Genomic DNA, 20,094 nt, shown 5'->3' on the forward strand with positions numbered 1-20,094 from the left:
TGGGTTTCCTTTTTTCCTTTTTTTGTACTGTAGTTGAAATGAATTTTGCTGTGGACCTTCTATATCTGGGATTTATAAATAATTGATACTTTGAAGATAACTTCTGATATTGAAACCATAGGAACATTTCTAATTATATGAGGTTTTCAGATAACATGAAGTGTATATGAAGTAACATTTTCTCAGTATTGTGACTCTTTAAAATTTTTACTTTGTCTTATCTTTTTTGCTTTCCCTACAGGAGACTCTCTAAGAACTGCAAGTTTCCAATTCAATTTTTTGTCATCTCACTGAATTATTCTGCAAAGTGAGTCTCATTTGCTCTTAATTGATATTGATAGGCAAGAATTTGCTGCATGATTTTTTGCCCCATTGGAGATGAAGCAACTTATTACCTTTGATACAGAAGGCGAAGAGATAAACTTAGGATCTTGAACTCATCATGTTTAAAATTGTTCTTCTGTCCTTTCATCCATTTCTCCTGAGTTCCATATTCTTTATTCTTCTGTGTAAGCGCACAAGGTTCACCTTTCATAGTTTCCCATTATTTTTTCAGACACATCATTTTAAAATATTTACACCCCTTTCTTCACCTTTTTATTCAAAAACATAACTTACACTTTGCAAAATTTGTAAAATTGTTTCTCCTTTCCAACTGAATCGTAATACTTCTTGGTTTATCTATAGTCCACATATTGTTCAACTTGGTAACTTTTTAAAAAGTAAAGTTGTGAGTAGCAACCACTTGTATTTCCTAACCCTTCCTGTTTTTATTCTCTTTTGTTTTTCCCTCTAATTCTTTTCCCAAAGAGAAGAAATGGGAGGGTGTGATAACTCAAATCACTGCTTTTTCTCATCTCCCTAATTTTGGATAAAGATACCTTCCTTACTTTACTTGACCCAATAAATTCTAATGGTTCCCCATTACCTCTAATATCAAATATAAATTTATCTTTTTGTCATTTAAAGTCTTTCGCAATCTGTATCCAAACTTATTAATCATATTTACTTTCTGAGTCTTATTAACCATATTTTTTTTTCTCCTATTTAAACTCCAAACCATCTTTGGTTCTCCTATTGTTTGTCATACAATTCCACTCCATTTATTGGTTCTGTCAGTCAGTCAATATACATTTATTAAACACCTGCTGTTTGCCAGCCGCAGTGCCAAGCACTTAAATCCCAGTATCCTCAAGATATTTAAAAAATGAAGGATTTTATTGGAATATATATATATATATATATATGTGTGTGTGTGTGTGTGTGTGTGTGGTGTGTGTGTATATATTTTGCTGAGGCAGTTGGGGTTAAGTGACTTGCCCAGTATCACACAGCTAGCAAGTTTTGTGTCTGCGCCACCTAACTGCCCCAGAATATATAGTTCTATAATACATTCTGAATTACTGCTTTAATATAAAGTATTCAATTCATTAAGCAACAACTGTGGGAAGTGTGATACTAGGGATGCAAAAGGTTTACAGTCTATTAGGGCAGGGTGGGTGGGTAGATATAGATAACATTTAAACAGATAAATGTGATCCTATTTGAGTAGGGAGAGAATAGTTAATAATGATGGGACTTGGAGGAGACCCCTGAACAGAGCTTCTAAGGAAGCCTAAGATGCTTATTTAAAGAAGATGAAAGAAGTTAGTTTATTCAATGTATTTAGGTTTATTAAACAAGTGGTCAAAGTGCAACTTCAAAATGAATCACTTCATTTAAATAGGGAATGGGGAAGGTGTTTAGAAAGTCTGGCATTTTAACAAGGGGACCACCCCTGAAAGAGATGTACTAAAGCTTATTTGAAATAAATATATTTTTTAAATTTCCCAAGTTCATAGGGGAAGGAGTAAGGGAGGTAAGTTGGAAATATACTTCGATTATGGCAAATTCAGTTTACTTTCTAATTAGATGTAAGGTAAAAAAGTTGTTATACTGTGAGTAAAAACAGATGTTTTAAGACTTTTTTTGTTGCAATATTAAACTATGTTATTCTTACCAAAACCTAACCTACTACATCTAAAATTGCAATTCTTTTTCTGTTTTCTATTTAAGATGATAGTTCCTGAATTTACTCTTGGTATTTGGATACTTCTACAACTGATTAATCCTGTGGCTAATTATGCAAATGGAAAAGTAATGGAGGCTTGCCACACAATGGTTCCTGGACATGGCTATCCTCCCCAATCAGATCCTGTTCATAAAATCACATTGAATCAAACCACATTCCTTCCAGGAGATACTGTCACAGGTACTGTATTGAGATACGTTGCTTGTGTTCTGATTTGTTCTTTCAGTAATCCTTTATTTTTAAGCAGGGATGGACATTTCCACATATACATTCATATTCCTCAAATCTTATAACTCTTTTAGGCGTTTATATTACTTTCAAAAATGCAACTCCCAAAATAGGACTCTATATATGTGTGTATGTATATCTATACTTGTCTATATTATTCTCCTTCCCCTATCTCTCTTTCCATTTATCTTTATCCTTTTTATCTTTATCCTCATTTATCTTTATCCTTTTTATTCTACTTTTATGATTTTGATAGCTAAACCAAGGATAATAAAAACAGAGAAAGAAAACTATGTTCCAATATATTTAGTGGATGTTGATGCAAAAATTTTAAATAAAATGTCAGCAACATACTACAAAATTATATATACTATAACCAGATTTGATCTTATATTTAGAGTTGGTTCAATATTGGGGGATATTAAAATAGTGATTGAAGATTACAATTTAGAGTTGGTTCAATATTAGGAAAATTGTTAAGCAAAGTTGACTATGATAATAACAAAAACAATATAAGATAAATATAATTATGTCAAAAGATGCCACAAAAGCTTATATCACCAATCCTGTTAAAAATATTAGAAAGCATAGAAATAAATGGATTTTTTCTTATCTACTTTTAAAAAACTAGCATTACTATCATAAGGATAAAAGAGGCCTTTTCAGTGAGATTAAAGACAAAGTAATGATGTCCACTATTATTATTATTACTATTTCATATAGAAGTAAAAATGTTAACTATAATGATAAGAAAATAAAAAAAAATTGAGAAAATATACATGGGCAAAGAGGAAACAAAATTATCACTCTGCAGATAGAATGATTTACTTAGAGAACTGTAAAGAATCAACTAAAAATTAACAACTTTAATTGAAACAATAATTTTGACAGAATTGAAGATATAAAATAAACATAAATTATTGACATTTCTCTATATTGACAAAAATATGCATCAGGAAGAAATAGATTCCATTAAAAAATACAGAGTAAATAAAATACTAACTGAGACACACACAGAGGAACTTCATGAATATAACCACAAAACACTCTTTACACAAAAAAGTCAGAGATTAATAGTTAATATTGTTTATGGCTATCTAACACAATACCATAAGAGTAACAATACTATCAAAATTAATTATTCAGTATCATTCCATTCAAATGAGTAAAGGGTTATTTTTTAAAGATAGAAAAAATTAATCACAAAATTCATCTGAATGAAAAAAAGGTAAAAAAATCTCAAGGGAGAGCATGAAAAAAAATTAGGAAGAAAAGGGGCGCAGCAGTACCAAATCTCAAATTAAACTACAAAATGATATTCATCAAAACAGTTGATATTATTTAAGAAATGGAGAAGTTGATCAGTAAAATAATTTACATATTAAATATATAGAAATCTAATATTTGATACCCCCTCCCCAATCCCATCTGTAGAATTAAGAACTCACTATAAGATTAGAGCTGTTAAAAAATATAAAAGCAGTCTAGTAGAAACTAGATATTGTTAAGAGTCTTACAAGGTGCTAAGTAAGTGGAATTGAGGAGACAGTGATTAAATCTAGTTTAGCATTGATTTAATCCTACAACAAATAATGATTCCTAGTGATATAATGATTGGTGTGTACTCAGTATACAGCATATAAACAAGAAGCTCTCAGGATCAGACATAGACGCCCACTAGAAGCTCTCAAAATCTCAGCCAGTATTCAGTCCAGGAGATTTAAAGTCAGAGAAGGCAGCTTAAGCTCTTGGAGCCAAGACTATAGAAGGCCTCTAAGAAAAACTAGCCAAGTCCCACATGAAAGAGACAAGACTTTGAAAGAGACAAGGATTGGGACTTTTAATCCCTGGCTGCACTTGTGATTACTGAACTCAAAGGAAGGCTTCCTTCAGAAGCCCTCCAAGAAACCTGCTCCCAGAGAACATTAAATTTTAGAGAAGAATATTACAAGGTATAAACCAACATCTCACACTGCATTCCAAGATAAACTCTAAATGAGTATATAACTTAGACAAAAGGTGAATCACAGATAAATTAGAGGAACAAGGAAGAAACTATGAATAAGAAAGAGTTCATGAATAAAGATTATAGAAAATTAAATACACAATTTAGAATACATAAAGTTGAAAAATTTTTGCACACACAAGACCAGGTTACCTAAAATGAGAAGAGAAATAGGTAAATGGGGGAAAATATTTACAACAAATTCTCTGATAAAGGTTTCATTTTAAGATAAGATTTTAAGAAAATATCTCATTTTAAGATATATGAAAATAGATTCAAATTTATAAGAATAAGAGCCATTCTCCAGTTGATAAATGGTTAAAGGATATAAGCAGGCAGTTTTCTGAGAAAGAAATTCAAGTTATAGCTATGTGAAAAATGTTTTAAATCACCAATAATTAGAAAAATTCAAATTAAAATAACTCTGAGGTTGTACTTCACACTAATCAGATGGGCAAAGTTCACACAAAAAGGAAAATAACAAATGGTAGAGGGACTGTGGCAAAATAGGCACTTTAAGACACTGTAGGTGAAGTTGTGAATTGGTCCAGAAATTATGGAAAGCAACATGGAATGACATATGCCCTCCAAATTTTTAAATTGTGTATACTAAGTACACACCAATCATTATATCACTAAGAAACTATTATTTGTTGTAGGATTAAATCAATGCAAAACTAGAATTGTTGAGTAATCACACAATTCATCTGGATAAATAAAAGGTCAAAAATCTCAAGGAAGGGATTCTTTTTTTCAAGTCTGAGTTGGACTAGAAAAGCATTGAGATCCTTTCTATACTGGGGATTTTGTGAAAACCCTGAAATTGGCAGTTGTTTGGACTGAATAAAATGGTATTTTCTTCTGAAACTCACTTTCAAAGTTTAGAAGATCATAGATTTACAGCCAGAAGAGACCACAGAGATCACCAAGTCCAACCCTCTCATTTTACAGACGAGTAAACAGAGGCCCAGAAAGGTGATGGCCCCAACCTGACAGAGAAGCCAGTGATTCTTCTGACTCCAAATCCTACATTCTTTCACTGTACTAAGACCTTCTAATTGTCTTCACTTTGTTTTCCATCTGTCACTTAGTTACTCTGTCTGGGCCACGGTTTAAAGGATTCCTCATAGAAGCCCGCAATGCGGAGGATTTGAAAAGCAGTTCTATTGGCTCCTTCTCTCTGTTTGATGAAGAGGAGTGTCAGCTTTTGACTTGTGATCACAAAGAGGTAGGAGTTGGATGTGAGAAATACTCATTCATTGGTTGCCTTTGTCCTATTTATATTCCTTGGTGATGGCTGTTGCAAGATAAGATGTGTCCTCAAGCCATTGTATATTTGGGATCCATGTTATAGGATGATGAGCCTTTTGTAATTTGTAATATCATGCCATGGAATCAGACCATTTTCATAGTTTTATCTGTTCCCCAAATGTATACATTCACTCATCTGAGCCTTATTAGTGATTCAATGGTAGGTTAAGAATATGAAACTAATTCCATTGGAATTTAGTTTCAAAATTTTATTAAAGCATCATGGTTCAGTGGGTAGAGTGCTAGACTTAGAGTTAGGCAGTACAACATTGAAATCCTGCCTCTATTATTTTCCATTTTATTCTGTTCTCTGGCTCTCAGTTTCTTTATCTTGAATTGAGGGTTTGAACTAGATGTCCTCTAAGATCTCTTCTCAACTCTGAGTCTATGATTCTCTTAGTCTACAAAACTTGGTTTGATACCTGTATGTGAAGTAAAGAGAAGGATTAGTTTTTTCTTCAAAATTCAAAATTATGTCTTTTGAGAGTAGCTTGCATCTTTATTTTGTAGGAGAGGAATGGAGATTTCTCTGTTAAGCATTCATTGAACAAGCATTTATTAAACACCTAAGAGCCAGGCATTATTATAAACACTGGGGATATATATATATATATATATATATTTAAATGAAATAATCTTGGTCCTCAAAATACTTCTCTTTTCTCCTTGTGGGAAACAACTTGTATGTGATTAAATTAATATATATACGTGTATATATATACATATATATACACATCTATGTACATGTATATGTAATAATATATACACATATCCTTCTATCTAATCCTCCTCTCCCCATAAACACAAACAAAATAAATGCAAAATATTTGATAGGGGGAAAGTGAGGAGAGCATGAAGACTGAAGAAATCAGGAAAAAAAAAAGCTTAGAATTATAGATTTAGAGCTAGAAGGAATGTTTTAGTCCAACCCCCTTCATGTTCCAAATGAAAAAAGTGAATCTCAGAAAGGTTAAATGTGTTGCCCAAGGTCAACCAAGTAGTAAGAACCAAGTTCTCTTTCTCCAGAAACTGTGCTTTCCACAGTACCATGTTGTCTCCCAAGGAAGTGTTACTGTGTTTTAAAAGAGTATCATTGTATTTTTCAACAATTGTTACAACATTTGAATATTGAAAGTCACAAGGTAAGCAAGAATAAAGTCCAGCTATTTAATTTAAGTTCAGTCACCTTCAGGACTAGAATTCAGACATAAAGATGTGACCAATTTTAGCTTGTTTTCCTCCTCAGACCCCCTCCTTCCTATTTTTCACTAATCATCAAAACTATAGAAAATATTCTTCTTTTCCACCTTCTTACTTTTTTTATTGATATTTTCCTATCTCTAATCATTGTCAATATTTACTCTTTACAATTTTAAAAAAGTGAAAATTATTTTATCATTTAACATTTTATTTTAAAATTTTGTTTTTTAGAAAATATTCTTGAATTATGATAAAACAAGATTTATATAGTTTTACATCTTGCTGTAACTTTCCCTAATTCTCAAATTTGTTTAGCTGATAATGTTTGCAAAAATTTCCATAGTTGTTTGCAAAATATGAATCTGCTTTTAATCAATAAACCATTTTCTAAGCTATCAGTCCCTTATTTTAAATTTGAGCTCATTAGAATGTTTTGTTAGGCCTTGATTCAATATATGATGTAACAACTCTTTCAGTCTTCCTGAGTCATTGTATCACTATCTTGTTTTCTAGGGCTCAGCTGTCAGTCATACAAACCCATCAAAAAAAACCCAAATAGAGGTCTATTGGAATGCACCAGACACTGCTAATCACTCTATACAATTTCTGTAAGTAAAAGAATTGATGACTTTTGATGAGTTCCTTCATGTGTACTTTTTACAGAACATTGTCATTGATATAGAATTCTAGTGCATTATCAATTCTCCTGATCTTGGAAACCTATTATTGGACTATTGTTAAGTCCTAATTAGTGCAAATCATGACACTGTAATTCTCACTATTAGAAATTATAATTACGTAAAATATATTAATTGGTTCCAACCTAATAGAAATATGCAGTACAAATTCAATGTCATTACTCCATGGGATTCATTATTCTCAGTAATTAGGATCTAGTTCATTTGAGAATCTAATCCATATAGTATAGGAACTTAAAAAAAAACCCAAACATATTATTATTGTATATATTCATTTAAAAGACCATAAGTTAACTATTAATTTGTCATAGAGTCTCAGGTGTGAAAGAGACATTAGAGGCCTTCTAATTCTATCGGTGCCTGATGGAGAATTCCCTGAACAATATCCCATATAAATGGTCATCCAACTTTTAATTGAAGAACTAAGTGAGGGGCAAAATATTACCTCCCAAGGCAGTTCTTTCCTTTTTTGGGTAGCTTTAATTATTAGGAAATTTTTGCTTATATAACTCTAAAATCTACTTTTTCACAGTTTCCTCTTTGATCCTGGTTCTTCTCTAGAGACAAAGCAGAATAAATCTAGTTCCCATCTTGTATGACAACCCTTCACATACTTGAAAGTGGCTGTTATTCTTCTCCAACCTTCCCAATCACCATGAAACAGTAATTCCTTCAAGTATTTCCCATGTGTCTTGATCTTGAGACTTTCTGTTATACAGTTTGCCCTTCTCTGAAAGCTTTCCATATTGTCAAATAGCTTTCCTAAAATGTGATGTTTGGAACAAATTCTTTTGCAGTATTGTATAATTTTTATTATTTATATATAATTTTTATTATTTTTTTATTCTTATTATAAAGAAAAGAAAGAACAAAGGAAGGGAAGGAGGGTAGGAGAAAGAATAGAAAGTAACAGAGATAGGCAGGACAACTTTCTGAGGTACAGAGTGTATGTATTATATACTTTAAGAGAAAAGCAAGTTCTACATACTAAAAATCTGCAGTTTTGTATATAATCCTCTTATTCCATTCTACTATGTGTGTGGATAGGCTCTTTTGTTTCTTAAGTTAAGAATAAAAAAATCATAGTTGACTATTGAATTGATTAGGATCTTTAGGTTTTTAAAAATTCTTTTTCTTTTTAATGTGTAATTATATAAATTATTTTTAATCTGCTCACTTCACTGCATTAGTTCATATATACCTTCCCAGATTTTTCTGAAAACATCCATCTTATGCTGCCTTAATATTCTATTATATAGAATCATGTAATTTTATATAAAATTATTCCCTTGTGGTCTCCCCTCTCCTTAATTTCTTTATAAAAGGGAATACATAGCCAAAAATCTATGAACTGAATCTGTCAACACCTTACCCTACAACTCACAATCTATAAGAGCACTCATCTGAATGTTTTGGGGGATGAGTGAAAGAGCAGATGACTAAAGGCAGAACTAGGAACTACTTTCAGGTAGCTAATCTCCTACTTATATGTGTTTGTAGTATATATTCTATGGAAAAATGATATACCTAGTATAAAGTGAATAACTCAAATCTCAAGTTCTCAGTGATTGCAACAGTTACCAATGGATTTTGGCCCCAAATGCCAAAAGTTTAAGCAATACTCCAGTCTATCACTAGTATTGTGTAAGGAAAAGAGGGATAGGAAAAGAAAGATAGCAAGGAAGAAGATAAATTTAAAAAAAGAGAAAAAAAAGTCATTTATCTAATGGGGAGCTCTAAGATTTGTCTTCTGCCATTCCCATTGGTATTTGCAATTGCACAATATATGCATTTGCCTATACCTGGTCTGTTCTGTTAGGTGCTTCTTAAAATTGTTAATTGATCACTAAAATTGTTATTTGATCATTTGAGCACATAACCTGTCTTTAGTATATCCTGACTATAATATAATATTTCAGAGCCACTGTTGTTGAGAAGTACAAAATCTACTGGGTAAAGATTCTCAGCCCTGTTCTTTTCCCATTAAATGCACATGCTTTTACAATGTCCCAGACTACGAAAGTGTCTTCACCAACATCAAGTCCCAGCACCAATTTAAAAAAATCGGTGAGTAACACCATTTAAAAAAGCTCTTTAATGTCTTTGTTTTTAACCATGGTCATTTCAGGCTATGCCCCTTGTACTGCTTCTCACTCTCCTTCCTTCTAACTAATTCCTTCCTTCTAACAAAGACAAAAAAATAAAAGCATATAACAGATAGTGATCTTATCTGAGAATATGCAAAATGATCAGCCCTTACAGACTTCCTCTCCACTGGAGGAAAAAGGGAGGTGTGTTTTATCCTGTGTTCTCTGAGACCTTTATTAGGTTTTTAGTTATCCAGTTAGGTTAATTATCCAGAATTAGGCTTCCTTAAGGTGATTTTTTCTTTTACATTGTTATAGTCATTATGTATATTGTTCTTCTGGTCCCGCATATTTACTCTGCATTACTGTATAAAAGTATTCCACTTTAGGAACTATATAGATCCTGGACTTCATATCAAATCAATCGGAGGTATGAACTAGGTGAGAACAAAGCCAACAACTTTATTGAATCAATTACCCAGAAGTGCTTTGATTAGATGCAGATAAAAAAAATTTCTTCAATGATTTGGAAGGAGTGAAGGTTTTTGGAGAGGGTGAGATCATGTCCCAAAGGAAGATGTCCTACTGGGAAGATAGAAGAGACTTCTCTCTGTGGGGCTTGTATAAAGAAATAAAACAGTTTAGATTCTAAGATTCAAGTGGTGAGCCAGGAGATAGAAGTTCCAGTTAAGCCCTGAGAAGAATGTGAATAAAGTTGAATGCAGAGAAAATTAAAGAGCTAGAGACAGGGAAGGGTCTCAAGAGTAGAGACAGAAAGGGTCAGGGATATGCTGGTAAAGAAGAAAGAAACCATTGCCTCTACAGGTATCTTAGAGTACAAGACTCAGGCTGAAGAAGCATAGTATTAACCTTTCAAGGATTGAGAATGTTGAAAAAGAGGCTTGCTTTTTCCTTAGCTTCCTCTTCTCAAACGTATCTATTTTCATACAATGATGCTGTTGTTTGAGTGGTCTAGATTCCTGGTGGTCTAGAGGTTAGTGGCTATAAAAGTTACTAAGAATCTCCTTTAAATCAGGGACAAGTTTTAGGAGTGAAAGAATTAACTCATTCCCAAATATTGGTTGCAAAATGAAAGTTTTTTGTTAGATAGAAATCAGTTTAACCAGAGACTGACTTCTATAGTGGCAGATCTATGGAAATAGAAGTTTGCACTGAGAATGCAGTTCTCAGTAGATAGAAGGTCCTGACAGAAAAGGAAACTGCCAAGGTCCATCTGCAAAAGACCTTAGCTGATGGAAACTTATTATATTGGGTGTCTTAGTGGGGGTTGGGAAGCCTGAGCAGATCAGAACCAGTGGGGGCTGGGCAGCTTAAGCAAGTCAGAATGGGCTGGGACAAGCCCAGATCTCCTATTGGAATTCAAAGGGATGCTTTTTGACCAGGATTTGTAATTGAGTCAAAGGCTTTGACATCTCTGAAAGACAACTTGTCTGGGAAAGATATGCCTCAGCTAGGAGGGGCTGGGAATCACAGATCGTAGGAAATATAGTTTCTTAATATTTCTTAATAGTTTATTAAAGGGACCACAATCCGTTTCATTTCCCCCCCAAGCAGTTAAAACTTAAATTAATTTAAGGGAAAAAGGATGAAGATCTCAACTTCATGTAGCTGCTTCAAGCTGACAAGGGTCATAGAAATTTTGGGGGTTCATGCCAGGAGGTGAGGCATGAGGTGTGGGGTCTGAAAATGGCAGCAGAGCATCTGTTTGTGTGTCGTGTGTCCCAATCAGTCCCTATGTGCAAGCTGGAAGGCAGTTGAAATTTCATTGCTTGAAGCCTAGAGAAAACAGATCTCAGGAGCAGATTAAAAGTGGGGTGTCCTCCAGAGTGGAAATGAGGGGCTGTTTTGCAGGAAATGTATCAGGTCCCATTTGTGGACTGCATTAAGAATGCTGATGGCCCATCTAACTATACCAAATACCAAAGAAAAGTAGGAGAAAATGCTAAGAGCAAAAAGTTAAAAAAAAAAAATGCTCTGAATCCCTGGGGTTAGTGGCTATCCTGGGGATAATTTTTTTTTCCAATTATATTTCTTTTTTTTTTTTTAAATAACTTTTTATTGACAGAACCCATGCCAGGGTAATTTTTTACAACATTATCCCTTGCATTCACTTCTGTTCCAATTTTTCCCCTCCCTCCCTCTACCCCCTCCCCCAGATGGCAAGCAGTCCTATACACGTTAAATAGGTTACAGTATATCTTAGATACAATATATGTGTGCAGAACCGAACAATTCTCTTGTTGCACAGGGAAAATTGGTTTCAGAAGGTATAAATAACCTGGGAAGAAAAACAAAAAAGCAAGCAGTTTACATTCATTTCCCAGTGTACTTTCTTTGGGTGTAGCTGCTTTTGTCCATCATAGATCAATTGAAACTGAATTAGATCTCTTTATCAAAGAGATCCACTTCCATCAGAATACATCCTCAAACAGTATCGTTGTTGAGGTATATAATGATCTCCTGGTTCTGCTCATCTCACTTAGCATCAGTTCATGTAAGTCTCGCCAGTCCTCTCTGTATTCATCCTGCTGGTCATTTCTTACAGAACAATAATATTCCATAATGTTCATATACCACAATTTACTCAACCATTCTCCAATTGATGGGCATCCATTCATTTTCCAGCTTCTAGCCACTACAAAGAAGGCTGCCACAAACATTTTGGCACATACAGGTCCCTTTCCATTCTTTAGTATCTCTTTGGGGTATAAGCCCAGTAGAAACACTGCTGGATCACAGGGTATACACAGTTTGACAACTTTTTGAGCATAGTTCCAAATTGCTCTCCAGAATGGCTGGATGTGTTCACAATTCCACCAATAATGTATCAGTGTCCCAGGGATAATTTTTAAAGAGAGAGTTGGTTCCTCAATTTCACCATAAAAACCACCAAGATGGTTTAGGCAAAAGATCCTGAGCCTTCCCTGCCTACTATCCCTTCTCCTTATGAGGAGGGGTGGAAGGGGCCAGAAGAAGTGAAAATTGCTGAGAGCCTCAGGTTTTAGTTCAGGTGAGAGAGTTAAAAAAAAACCCAAAACAGCTGTTTGTAACAGCAGAGTGGAAGAAACATTGAGGGCTCAGAATGGGCTCTTCTCATTTTGGCCTTAGTATATTGGCCTTGGACCCCTGAAAAAGTTGGGGGTTGGGTCCCAGCTTTCTCGTTAGGCTGGGAGTTTTTTTTTTTTTTTTTCAGCTTTGAAAGAGACACTTCTGCTGGGCGTGTTTCAGCTAGCTGCTTTTGCCTGAGGGCAGAAGTGTCAATTTAGGAGCTCACTTTTAAGCCTTTTCTAGGGTGTGTGGAGGGAGATTGGAATTCAGTTAATCTAGTCAGAGTTCAAGTTTTGAGGTTGGGGTATTTTTCAAGCTGAAAATGTCTCTGCATTAAGAGACAGCCTAAAGGTGAGTCTTTAGAGATAAGGAAACAGGTCCCAAGCTTTCCCAATTCTATAACTCTTGTCTTCTCTGGGCATCCCTAGAGAGACAGAAAGATGTGACAAAAACTCCCCTAAGAGGGCTATTTGTCAACCCTCAGAAATTTGTCTGTCCAAGTGTCCTTGGAAGATGCAAATCTGCACTGGAGAGCAAGGCTTTGGACAGCTCCACCTGTGTGCCCCCGGGGAATTCGAGCTGTCCCCCTGCTATAGAAGGGAGGTGTGGTGGCTTACCGGAAAAGTGAATGGTCACCAAATGGGAAATCAGCAGTCACTAGAAAAACTGAGATCCTTGACTTCTAGGAAAAAAGCTTTAGTGTTCTCCATTCAATAGCTCCTCACCTGACTCTAGACAGTATCTAGATTCTATAGCCCCTTGTCCTTCTCTAGAGGAGAGCAGCAAAATGCTCCTTGAACTGTAATACCAGAGAAACTGAGGCAGAACTGTGGCACAACAGAGAGAGGGAGAATTTGTCAGGGACTAGCTATAGAATAGAGAACAAGTCTAGAGAGAGAGAGAGACTACAGGAATCCCCACAAGAGAATTCTGCAAGCTAGAGAAAAGGCAACAGGAAAGGCCTCTTTCCTTTTAAGAGGCACCAAATTGAAAATAGTTAAGGAGTTTTCAAATCATTTCAATCTCTCCCTCTAACTCCTCATTTCCCCGCTGCAGTTAGGGAATAAGAAGAGAAAAGAAAGAAAGAAATTATCTTCACTCTCTTAACAACTGAATTTGGAATTTTATTCCCCAGCCATCATTCCAAAGGTCTTTCTTGAAGTTGCAACCTGGCCAAGGTTGGAGCTTAGAAAAGAAACCTTTAATTGTTGGCAGGGACATAGAATGCCAATCCAGAAAAATAGCAGAGAATATGCTAAGAGCAAAAGTTCTTGGGACTGAGAAAATTAGAAGTTCCCACCTGTCTACTAGGTAGGAAAGTGAGAGAAAGGACATTGCCTGATTTCCACAGCTAGGCTATTCATCTCCCCATATGGAGCTGAGGAAATGGCACTTTACGCAAGTGCCCTAAGACTAGGAAAAAAACTGAGAGCAGTTTGGAATCCCCTGTCTTTGTAAACATGAGCATGAGCATGAAAAAGCATAAAAGGCTCTGATGGGGGGAGGGGGAGAGGACTGCTCTAAGGCAGGATAGATAGAAATCAGGGAAACCAAGTCCCATTTTAAAATATATGGGATGAGCATGCTTCCTGAGAGGGGAGGAAGCTGCGCCTCCTTTAAGAGCCAGGCATAGGGTCTGGGAAGAGCCTAGATTGCTGGTAAACTTCTGTTTTAAAAGTTGTTGGAAAACTTTTCTAGAGATTTGAGAAGATAAGATTGAGGCCCCAATCTCCCCATTAGTCCCTATATTAGTCCCCCAATAAGGGACAGGATAGGAGCATTTAAATGACTGGTTGCCAAACCATGTGGGAGAGGTATGAAAAAGGCCTTGAGGTCCTCTGCGATCCCCACTCTATGGGGGAGGGGGAGGAAAAACCAGAGGTGCTGATTGAGGGTGGGGTAGAAAGAAATGCAATCTTACCCGGCGCTTCCAGAATAGTGAGGGCTTCTCTGTTGATTCCATGCTGGAGCTTGAGGGTGGGGTAGCTGCTCCCAAAGGTTGCTGGGAGAGCAAGACCTAAAGAAAACGGCCCCACCCCTATCCAGGGAGTAGCAGCCAAGGATAGAGAGATGTCTCCAAACTCGCTCCAATTCAGTGACCTTTCTCCTCATGGCTACAGCCTGATCATTAGAGACCCCATGAGCTGTATGTAACAGTGGAGCAGGACAAGGGCTCAAGCATGGCTTCTCTTAAGTTTCTCTGATTATCTCCCCAGAACAGATCAAAGACAGTGCTGGCCTTGGATTCCCCAAGAGAGGTCCCCAGAATGGCCATGTGTCTACTTGGTCTGGGAGGGGGGGATGTGTTAAAGAGCCACTTTCTCTTGAGTTTCAGAGTTCCTAAGTGCAGGGCTTTCTGGTGAGAGCTTGAGATGTAACTTAATGTCCTTTGTCTCTGGAGGGGCTGGGCTGAGGGAGTTTCCTCAAGCCAAGCATCTCTGCTCAAGGAAGGATTTTTAGAGGTAAAAGTGTTTCTAGGTTGTGGACAGGTAAAAGCTTTTAGTTTTCCCAAATTCCCAAATTTTTGCAGCATCTTTTGTATGTCTAGACCTCTCTAGAGACAGTGAGACAAAAGGAGGCCTTTTGTCAGTCCACATCAATTTGTAAAGAATTATACACGATCGTAAAGCTCTAATAACAACCCAAGCCTGACCCGGGTGGTTTGAGTGTCCACTACAGAATAAGGAAAGGAAAAAAGGTCTTTTACCTTGTCCAGAGTTCCTGATTTCCTGGTCCTGCTATCTCTAAAAATGGAGGCCTTTTTGCCAAAAAATGCAAATACTCTCCCCAGGAGAATACTGCACACAGCCCACAGCCCAGACAGGGTCTGGGTGCCTACTACCTTTAGAGATAGAGTAAGCAAAAGAAGGCCTTTTGTCAGAGAACGCAGGTATTCTTCCTGAGAGAATGCTGCACCAACAGCTCAGAACCAAAATTGGTTCTGAGTGGCCAGATATTCAGGATTTCCCCATGATGCTGTTTGAGTGGTCTAGATTCCTGGTGGTCTAGAGGTTAGTAGCTATAAGAGAGTTATTAAGAATCCTCATTAAATCAGCTGCAGATTTTAGGAGTGAAAGAATTCACTCATTCCCAAATATTAGTTGCAAAATGAAAGTTTTTTGTTAGATAGAAATCAGTTTAACCAGAGACTGACGTCTATAGTGGCAAATCTATGGAAATAGGAGTTTGCAGTTCTCAGTAGATCGAAGATCCTGACAGAAAAGGGAACTGCCAAGGTCCATCTGCAAAAGACCTTAGCTGATGGAAACTTATTATATTGGGTGTCTTAGTTGGGGTTGGGAAGCCTGAGCAGATCAGAACCAGTGGGGGCTGGGCAGCTTAAGCAAGTCAGAATGGGCTGGGACAAGCCCAGATCTCCTATTGGAATTCAAAAGGAGGCTTTTTGACCAGGATTTGTAATTGAATCAAAGGCTCTGGTATTCTGGAAAGACAACTTGTCTGGGAAGGATATGCCTCAGCCAGGAGGGGCTGAGTATTTGAAAGGAATCACAGATCAATAGGAAATACAATTTCTTAAAGGGACCACAACCCTCTTCAATAGAAGCAGCATACTGGTAAATAGGTAAAAATCAGCTTTCTACAAAAAAAATTTTTTTTAAATGCACACAACACTTTTAAATTTACTTTGCATTATCAATCTTTTCTCCATTACTTTCTTAAGTCTAGACAATCAATAAAACAATAAACCGTGCCCTGATTTGTAGCATCTGCTGATTTCTGGGATATTAGTGCTCACACTGAAAATTTAATGATTGGTTCCCAGAAGCAGTTTAACCTTTGCTTCACCACATCTCTGCTGACTATCTTTGTTCTTTACCCAAATGTTTTTGGAAATTTGAATTTTTGCCTCTAGTATAAAAAGGCCAGGGATTAGTTAGGCGGTTTTGTGAAAGAAAATAAACTTAAAGAGCCAAACCACTTCCTAAAATGTTCAAATTTTTCTAACTAGGTTCTTTGAGTAATTATAATTGTATTTCTAACTTTTCATTTAATATAAACTCCACAAATTGGCAGAAGTTAAAACCACATGTACCTGAGGTGACTTTATATTGCCTCTAGGCAAAAAAAAAAAAAATGCTGATTGTCTATTGAAAAAAGAGGAAAATGGAAGAAAGGATAGTGACTACTATCAGTAACCTAGGTCATAAGTGCATAAAATCTTCCTAGGTTTTTCTTAATAATTTATAGTTATCATTTCCTTTTGTATAATATTCTATTAACTTATATAGTACTGTTTATACAGTTTTCCCACAATCAGTGGGAGCCCACAGTATTTTTAATTCTTGTCATTTTTTGGGTAGCATATATATCATATTTTGGGTTCTATTTTTGACTTAAATAAATTGTATTCTTTGGAACACCCAATATAAAAAAACTATTGTAATTGGGTTTTTATAGCTGATCAATGTGAAGAAAAGAAGGAGCTAATGAAGTAGAAATACTGGCTTATGATGTTTTTGTTTTTGTAAGGCAAATTTGAAAAGACTTGGAGAAAATATCAAGCAATGAACAAAAAAGTTCAGAAAATTCCAGGTACTCTGTTGATAGGCATAAGGATATCATTTAGAGCATTCTGAATGGATAATTTGTGTTTTTACTCAAGAAAATTATTGATGTACTTGGCACTATCCTTGTTAGCTATATTTGTTCTGTCCTTTTCTGTACAAAGATCATTCTTCTTGGTAGAAGCAAATCTAGAAACATATAGCTCAATGGATTTATTAATCTGTTGTCATTTTAAAAAAATCATCCGAGCCATTTCAAGCAGTGTTCCTATTTTTTTATGTCCACATAAGCTCTGAGTATCTTCCTGCTGTTACAGATTACTTAGGTCCCCAGAACTTGACTACATATCTTTTGCTATAAAATGTTCTAGGGACACTCTTGAGAAGTTAGGGATAGTTCTTTAATACCAGTGGCTTAGATTTCCCCCTTCTGCTATGAATTTCCTTCAAGATCATCAGTTGAGAATCATTTGGTGAGGTAGCTTTAATTAGAGGTATATTCAAAAATGGAGCATAGGAGTATTGGTATGAAACATTCTTACTACCTGTGATTCACCCTCTCCCACTGCCACCCCACCAAAAAAAAAAAAAAAAAAAGATCTGTGACATACTGTCCCACAAGTACATGCTGAATTCAAGGGAAAAGTAAGCTCAAGCTTTGAGAGTACATATAGCAGAGAATCTACAGTTTCTGGCTACTAGGAATCCTTTATTATTTTTCCTAATTTAATTACTTTCTTAATTTTAAATTTATTTTAATTTAAAAGTTATTTTATTTAATTAATCTAATTTAATTTATAATTTATTAATTTAATTCATTTAAGTTAATTTAATAAAAATTTTATTTTTTAATTTAATTTAATTTATGCTCAACAAGTTTCTTTAAGCAGATTGAATCTGCATTTAATTGTCTTCAATTCTTGATGTAGACTTTCCTATCATTTGATCTGATAAAATGTCAGACACCAGTGACTTTACCTCTTGAATTTTAGTCCATGGTATTCTATTTATCCTACTTCTGAACCCCTTAAAATCTGCCTTTCCAAAGTCTAGGAGAGAATGATTACTTTCCTATAAAATTCCTATTTTTCTACCACATAAAAGGTTTTCTTTTTGATTGGTGAGTATCAGATTTAGTGTTTCCCCTGTTCATTAGTTAATTAGTGTTTCCCTTTTTGAAGTATGGATTTAACATTAGGACAAATGAAAAAATTAACTCCTCTGCTTCTGACAGCTCCAGTAGATGTCTAAATAATTGATTTTCCTTTGACAATGAAAAGTATAACCTTTCAGATATTTGATGACATCTGATTATGTCCTCATTCTGTCTTTTCTCTAAGCTAATCCTCTAATAGTCCTTTTAGTACCCGGATTTATTTTTTTTTTTGGCCAGCCTTTAGAGTTCCAATCCCTTTCCTAAGATGTGGTCCTCCAAATTGAACAAAATATTAGAAATCCATCTAGGTTTCTTAACTCCTAGGTTAGTACTCTTTATATTCCATATAATTTTTTCTATTTGTTGCTGACTTGGGACTAGACTAGAAATATTTTGGGTATGAGTCTAGTAATAGGCTTTAAATATGTTTTCTGAAGATCAGCCTAATTAAATTCAGAGGAGTTCATCCCCACAACGCTTGTAATAGAATGATTAAAAAGTGATTTTTGGCCATAGTACCAACTACTAAATTATACAGAAATTAGGCTCTGTGGTGGTGGAGGTTCTACCCATACTAACAAAATATTAGATCCTCATATGTGGCTGATATAATATGGCTGATCTTATGTCTTTTCCTTAAATGCGTGTGTGTGTGTGTGTGTGTGTGTGTGTGTGTGTATTAACAAGGATATTGACAACAGACCCTATTAGACTTAGGTTGTACATTTGAGGTATTTTGATGAGATATTTTTTCTTTATAACCATTCTGCCCCATTCATCATTAAAAGCATCCAACTAATTGTTTTTCATTATAGCTATTTTAGACTATAGCAGTTTTGTATTGCATTTGTATTCCATGATTATGGACCTTACAAATTATAATGTTCACTGGAGTTTTTTCTTAGTTCTTCCTTGAAAAACAATGAACCTTGTTAAGCATACCTTAGCCTACCCTCAGAATTGCACAAAGGAGGTATTAGAGTTTATTAGAGACTGCTTCTAAGCAGCATTAGACAGGGATTTTGTGGCTTGAAGAGGACTTTATAACATTGGAATAATTGTAATCCAACTTCAGTTGTGATTTTGAAGAATTTCATTAAAATTAATTGTGGGTTAAAAGTTTACAATCTAACTATCATGTTGATTATTCCTCATTTAGGTTAGTAGATCTGGATTCATCTTTATTCTTTATATGGCAATTCTTTGTTAAAAAGAACTATTCTTCTGAAACTGTCATTTCAATGAAGGCTCTGTTATATCATTAACTGTTTTTCTGATCATTAAAAAAATTTTTTTTTGGCCTGTCTAGTTCAGTGCATTGGATTGTGGAGAAAAAAAGTTCTGTGTCAGGAATCCTGTGAACTGTGATCCAGAGAATGAATACCACTGTTTCTTTCTCTCCTTTGAGAGAAAGAATCATTCAGTGCTGATTGAAATGAGTGGACCTAATGAAGGCTACTTATCCTTTGCGTTGTCTCATGATCAATGGATGGTAAGTATAATTTTCTGTGCAGTTATGAAGTAGAATGTGAAGAATGGTTTCTATTCAGTAGCTGAGTAGATTATAAAATCTTAGAACTAAAACATTATTACTGAAAAGGAGGAAAGGAGGGGAATCACTAAAGAAGAGCAAGATTCTAAGTGAATTACTTTTTATTGCTATATTTTGCAGCCAGGATGGTGAAAGGGTTCATGAATATGCTATAAAAAGATGGTTGAAGGAAATAGGTATGTTTATCCACA

General features: G+C 35.2%; 1 protein-coding gene across 1 annotated transcript in view; it reads left to right on the plus strand.

The window, feature by feature from the left end:
* The first annotated feature begins 220 nt into the window (after positions 1-220).
* LOC127559465 (ferric-chelate reductase 1-like) overlaps positions 221-20,094 on the plus strand; it is a 53,245-nt gene continuing 33,371 nt past the window's right edge. Inside the window, exons 1-6 of the mRNA XM_051993270.1 lie at positions 221-307; positions 2,056-2,251; positions 5,396-5,532; positions 7,329-7,423; positions 9,433-9,580; positions 19,661-19,843. Of these exons, the coding sequence (XP_051849230.1) occupies positions 2,056-2,251; positions 5,396-5,532; positions 7,329-7,423; positions 9,433-9,580; positions 19,661-19,843 (759 nt within the window). The 5' untranslated portion in view covers positions 221-307. The remainder of the gene's footprint in view (positions 308-2,055; positions 2,252-5,395; positions 5,533-7,328; positions 7,424-9,432; positions 9,581-19,660; positions 19,844-20,094) is intronic.

The sequence above is a fragment of the Antechinus flavipes genome, chromosome 4, assembly GCF_016432865.1.
Source record: "Antechinus flavipes isolate AdamAnt ecotype Samford, QLD, Australia chromosome 4, AdamAnt_v2, whole genome shotgun sequence".
NCBI classification, from domain to species: domain Eukaryota; kingdom Metazoa; phylum Chordata; class Mammalia; order Dasyuromorphia; family Dasyuridae; genus Antechinus; species Antechinus flavipes.